Source organism: Stegastes partitus, unplaced genomic scaffold (genome assembly GCF_000690725.1).
Source record: "Stegastes partitus isolate 25-593 unplaced genomic scaffold, Stegastes_partitus-1.0.2 Scaffold2605, whole genome shotgun sequence".
Taxonomy (NCBI): domain Eukaryota; kingdom Metazoa; phylum Chordata; class Actinopteri; family Pomacentridae; genus Stegastes; species Stegastes partitus.
Window position 1 is genome coordinate 5,734 of NW_007580336.1, and position 5,851 is coordinate 11,584.

At 46.4% G+C, this 5,851-nt stretch overlaps 1 protein-coding gene across 1 annotated transcript; it reads right to left on the bottom strand.

Annotated features, from left to right (window-relative positions):
* Positions 1–333: 333 nt before the first annotated feature.
* LOC103375459 (calcium and integrin-binding family member 2-like) lies at positions 334–5,213 on the bottom strand. The gene is made up of 6 exons (XM_008305759.1): positions 5,082–5,213; positions 4,755–4,789; positions 3,934–4,045; positions 3,639–3,786; positions 2,667–2,862; positions 334–843 (listed from the first exon to the last, which is right to left on the bottom strand). The coding sequence occupies exons 1-6, from the start codon at positions 5,130–5,132 to the stop codon at positions 822–824; spliced, it is 564 nt and encodes a 187-aa protein (XP_008303981.1). The 5' UTR covers positions 5,133–5,213; the 3' UTR covers positions 334–821.
* Positions 5,214–5,851: the final 638 nt, after the last annotated feature.

Genomic DNA, 5,851 nt, shown 5'->3' on the forward strand with positions numbered 1-5,851 from the left:
GAACAACCAGGTACTGCAGCTGGTCTGCTGTGTCCACCAGGATCCAGCATCTCTTCTACACGCCTCATATCATGATCATTTTTATAGAGTTCTGTTTTTTGACTTTTTAATACTCTTCTGTGATTGAACCAGCTCGACCTATTTTTCTAACATTTATCTGTCGGTACCAGGTCCGATCTGGTCCAGATAAACATCAGCACGTCTTCAGGTTCTCAGTGTGTCTGGACAAAACTGTTGGTGCTTCATGACCCCATCTAACATCTAGATCTGCATCTTTCAGCAGCTTCAAGCTGCATCAGTTCCCTTTGAAATAAGCTTCGTGGAGAATCGAGCGACAGAAAAACATTTTATTTGATTCTAGCCAGAAAACATTTTGTCTTGAAGTTATTGGTTTATCAAAGCCGGCTGACAGGTGAGATGACAGAGCCCTTCCATCAACTGAGCTACAGTTTACTATGATTGTCATTATGCACCAGAACGCTTCACTAAACCAGAGGTACAAACTCACCAGCTAGAAGCAGCTCACAACATGCAGGAACAAAGATTGCATAGCTCTTCTCTGTTTGCCCTTTAGAGGTGTGCTTTCACAGGAATCCATGTTTCAAAGCACTGAAGTCCTAAAGCCCTGTTCTGAGTCGTCCTCGGAGACGTCGTCCTCCATGACACCGTCCACCTGTCCAGCTCTCAGCTCTGCAGGAAGAAGAAGAAGACTCTCCGCCGGCGGTGGAAAGGACAGGCACTGAGTCGAGGTGGTCTGAGGTTCAGGTGGAAACAGGGAGGAGTGAGACATCTGTGCTCTGCAGGATCTCAGCTGGGAGGCCTCATATCCTGATGTGGAAGTTACTGCAGACAGACAGACGGACGGTTAGTGAGTGCAGGTCTGTAATCAAACTTTCTGTTCAGGACAAAACTTCCTCACTCGGACCCAAACAGAACCTATTTATTCTGCTACTTCTGTGCTGGACTCTGAGGATGCAGCTCTAACATCAGATTTCTGTCCTGAGTTCCTCCAGTTTGCAGCTCAGAGTGACCTGGAAGCTGCAGAACCTGGTGCGGTCCGAGAGGAGAGTCTGAGCTTCAGTCCTGTCAGAACTTCTTACGTGTTTTAGTGGAGGAGGACAGCTGTGATCCAGATGTGTTTGGCCTTTGTTCAGCAGGTCAGTGGAGACAGAGACAGGAAAGCAGGGAGACGAGTGTTGGAAGGAAATGGGCAGCAGAAGGGTCAGAGTCGGACCCACGGCGCCGTGTCGGGGACTTCAGCCTGTTCATGGGTCGCCTGCTCTACCTGCTGAGCTGCCAGGATGCCCCAGAAAGTGGTTTGAACTCCTTAAGAGTTCATATTCTGCCCATTTAGTGATGGATCATTTCATCCTTGGGTTCTACTAGAACATGTTTACCTGCTTTAATGTTCAGAAACACACTGTTATCCTCAGACTGTCCATCACTGCAGCTCCTCTTCTGTCTGAAACACTCTGCTGTAGCTCCTGTCTCTGAAAAGCCCGGTCTGATTGGTCGACCACAGCCAGGTAACGTTGGTCAGTAACCTCAGACCTCTGAGTTCAGAGAGAAGCAGCTCTACTGAGGAAATACTGTGACTGAAGGCAGCTGATGATTCTGTCTGAGCACAAACTAGCTGTTAGCAGCAGTGATACTAACATGATGCTAACAGGTCACATGGTGACGTAGAGAAGAAACAGAAGAAAACGTCTCAGACCAGGAGGTCCAGCAGGTGAAGAGCTGACGAGGAGAGGAGAGCTAAGTTTGGATGGACTTTGTGAGCGTCCTGGCCTTTTGTCCAACACGCACGACTGAAAGCAAGAATCTGCTCTAAAGCCCTGAAGTGTTTCAGGTCTCTGTGGTCCTGCTGGCGCTGGACGCCCCCTCTGGCAGCACATGTCCACAATGACTGGAAACCTGTCCACAAGGAGGTAGAAATGCCCAGAATGATGCAAACGTGCACAAAATGATGAAACAACTAAATTTAAATTAAACAAAATGACAATTAAATTATTTGAAATGACTTGAAATGTGTCCAGAATTACTCAAAGTCAGGTTTGCTGACTTTTAAAGGCATAAAACAGCAGCTGTGTGACGCACTGCAGGAAACTAGGAACCATCTGGGACCATGTGACTTCCACAGAACCCATCTCTTGGTCTGACAGCACAAACAGAAGCACAACCTGCAAAGTTAAACATCTCTCAGCATTCAGTCGCTGGGAGATTTTAATCCAGATGGTTCTGATTCTGTGACCGTTTTTCAGACGTCAGCGGAACAGAAACACATCCAGGAGCTGCAGCGGGAAAAGGTTCAGATTTAAAAATGGACCCACAGATGAAGCTCATTGAGTTTCTGTCAGTTCAGTTTGTTCATGAACTGCTGCCTCGGATTCATCCTGTTGTAGAGCAGCACGAAGACAAGCAGCTGAGATACTGGAGTGTGTGCAGACCGACGTCAGTAGCATGACTCAGCAGTTTGCTGCAGTTTCCACTACAAAAGAACATTTTTACATTCGTTCACCTCCAGTTTTAGACAAACTGGTAACAGGATGTAAATGACATCTACGACCAGAAGGAGACGAGGAGACCGAGCCTGCAGGAGTCAGCCTCGGACTGTTTGCCTGACAGCACTGAGCATAAACGGGGGCTCTTGGTGGAGCAGCGGGTACCTGAGGAAGTCAGGAGCTTTGGAGATCATGTTCTCGAAGTCGGCGAAGGACAGTTTACTGTCTCCGTCCAGGTCGGCCTCCTCGATGGCTTTATCACACACCAGCGTGACCTCGTCCTCCGTCAGCTCGCCCTCCGTCAGCTTGTTCAGGGTTTTCTGCAGGTCGTCCTTACAGATGAAGTTGTCCCTGTTGAAGTCTGAAGCACACACGGCCGGTTAGCGTCCGTCTGACGTCCTCGTCTCAATAAACATGTTCTATTCATATGTTCTGGTGGTCGCCTGAAAGGACATTTGTATTGTGTTCTGCAATGATTACATTTTATGAATATCTTGTGGATATTTTATTCATTATTTCTAGAAGTGAATTCATATTTTATTACAGATATTTCAGGATTATTATCATTTAGTGGCTATTAAACTCAGATTTTTGTATGACTATTTTCTAGATGTTTTATAATATTTGGAGACACTGTGTTAATATTTTGCACATTTATTTTTTCATGTAAATAAAAAGACATTTTAAAAACACATTCTATTCATATTTTCACTGTATTACCATTTCTTGGGAAATGATAATAATGGTTAATAGTTTTCAGACATATTGTTATTATTTGTGGACATTTCTCAAATGTTTTATTGTTACTATTTTTAAAATGTTTTATTACATTTTTAAAATGTTTTATTACATTTTTAAACATTTTCTGAACTTTTTTGAGAAATGTTCTTTTCTGAATGTTTTATTATTTTATTTTACAGGTCTTTGTATGTTTCAGTTTGTTTTTAAGACATTTTATAAATTACATTAGTTTGTTATTGTTATTATGAATAATTTAAATTAGATTTTTTTTGTCCATGTTACTACTAAACCTGAGCTCTAAACCTGAGTTCTAAACCTGAGCTGTAAACCTGAGCTGTAAACCTGAGTTCTAAACCTGAGCTCTAAACCTGAGCTGTAAACCTGAGTTCTCCTCACCGTAGATCTTGAAGGCGTAGATGGTCTTGAGCTCTCGTGGTGAAGTTTCACAGAGAGCAGAAAACATGTCGACGAAGTCATTGAAGCTGAGGTTCCCCTGTCCGTCCTCGGAAAACGTCTCCACAATCCGGTCCCTGAACGGGTTCTCCTGCAGCAGAAACAGAAGGCCGTGGAGGTGAGGCCTTGCGGCCGTGGAGGTGAGGCCTTGCGGCCGTGGAGGTGAGGCCTTGCGGCCGTGGAGGTGAGGCCTTGCGGCCGTGGAGCTGTTCTGTCCCTGTGTGGACGCCGTAGTTACCTTCAGCTCCGGCATGGTGACGATGAGCGTCAGCGGCACTCTGATGTCGGGGTTGTTGGTGTAGTCCAGCGGAACCAGATGTGGAGCCAGTTCACGATATCGACCATGTAACCTGGAGCACAGAACTCAGGTTAACTGCAGCTCTGGGTTCTACTGCAGAACACACTCAGAACCACACATGTAGAAACACAACCACAGTATTGGAGGCAGAAGACAAAAATGTCTTCGATCTAGTCGTAGCTTTCTACTTTCACTGAGTCTGATTTCTTCAACCAACATCATCCTGATCACAGCTGACATGTTGGATCGTCTTCAGGACGCCGGTTTGTTGATATCATCTCCAGAACTTTTCCTTTTCAGTGGAACATGTTTCATCATCACAGGCGGAGGTCTGTCCGGTATTAGAACCATCCGGGATTCTGAAGCATCGTTAGCTTTGGTGCAGATTAAGTCTTACCGTTAGGACCTTAAAGACATAAATATCCAATATATTCATGTTTGATGGGAACATCTTTAACCACCATCAGTTCTGGTCAGAACTGTCAAGTATTGGTTCATTTTCAGGGTTGTAACTTTTAAAATGTTTGTTTCCATGATGCTGCTGAGAGGTCACAGGTCAGAGTGAAGCTGTGGAGGTGCAGAGGAGGGACCTGGAGAACCTGGATCAGTGCTGCCTTCATGCTGTAGATGTTTCATGAATGTCCCTGAAATGAACTCTAACATGTCAGTAACATGTTTGTGTGTTTGTGTTCTGATGCAGCTTCGTGATGACTGGATGAACACATGAAGCTGCATCGGACCTGACGGCTGATCAAACTCACCGCAGGATCTCCTTCCGGGTGAAGAAGGTGCAGTCCTGTAAACAAACAAACAAACAAACAAACACGCTGAGGTAAACAGAAGCAGAGCTGCTGACCCTCTGGGAGGATCTGCTTTCAGCTCATCGCTCAGCATCAGCAGCAGGATGCGGAGGAGGCTGGAGCTCAGCCAATCAGCTGCGGACACACCTGCTCCGTCCTGCCCTGGTGTCTGTCCTGTTGTTCTGGGTTCTGGGTTCTGTTATCTGCTGATAAATGATCATCTGCCTCCTCTAAAGGACGTTGCTGAAGCCTGCCTGCTGTCCTCGGCTGGACTCGGACTGGACTCACCTGAAACGCCTCCAGCTGCTCGTCGGTGAAGGTTGTCTGCTTGTTGCCCATCCTGGCCGGAGGATGCTCCGTCACACCGCCGCATCACACTGCAGCACTGCGCCGCTCCGAGGTCGCTTCACGGCCGCCTGCAGCTCCGAGCACCGCCGGGACATCCAGCATCCAGCAGCCACCTCCTGGTCCGGTCCGCTTCGGCTGGAGGAGGAGGAGCAGGAGGATGAAGAGGAGGATGAAGAGGAGGAGGAGGGAAACAGCCTGCTGCGTTCAGGTGCTGCTCGGAAAACTTGACTTTACCCAGCAGGAGGGCATTAAAACATCACGAGCTGTAATTATACAGAGGGAATGTGAATGGGAGTTTAATCGGCTGCTGTTGTCTTGTTTCACCAACAAACCGAACAAAAATACCGCCAGAGTTTACAGAAGTCAGTGATGTTTGAAGGAAACCGTCCAAACGATGCTTTTCCTGTCAGCTTGACCCTGAAGAAGTCATATTTCCGATGGCTCATGAAGGCAACACTGACTCTGAGGAGGAACCAGGACAGCAGGGGGCGCCACACACACACACACACACACACACACACACACACACACACAGGCTTGTGTATGTAGAATATATGCATCACTGTGAGAGTCACAGTCTCTATAAAGTAATAATGGTTCTGACCGTCAGTGTGTTGCTCTCATTAAGGCAACACTCATGTATTATACATTACACTATACATCAATGCATTTAACCAGGAAAGATCCACTGAGATTAAAAACCTCTTTTA

What these genes read in the sequence shown, in the direction of transcription:
- LOC103375459 (XM_008305759.1), bottom strand. Translation starts at nt 5,132, where the DNA reads ATGGGCAACAAGCAGACAACCTTCACCGACGAGCAGCTGGAGGCGTTT. An exon ending in AGCAGCTGGAGGCGTTTCAG is followed by an intron (nt 4,790 to 5,081) that starts GTGAGTCCAGTC and finishes GTTTGTTTACAG; the next exon opens with GACTGCACCTTCTTCACCCG. An exon ending in ACCCGGAAGGAGATCCTGCG is followed by an intron (nt 4,046 to 4,754) that starts GTGAGTTTGATC and finishes TCTGTGCTCCAG; the next exon opens with GTTACATGGTCGATATCGTG.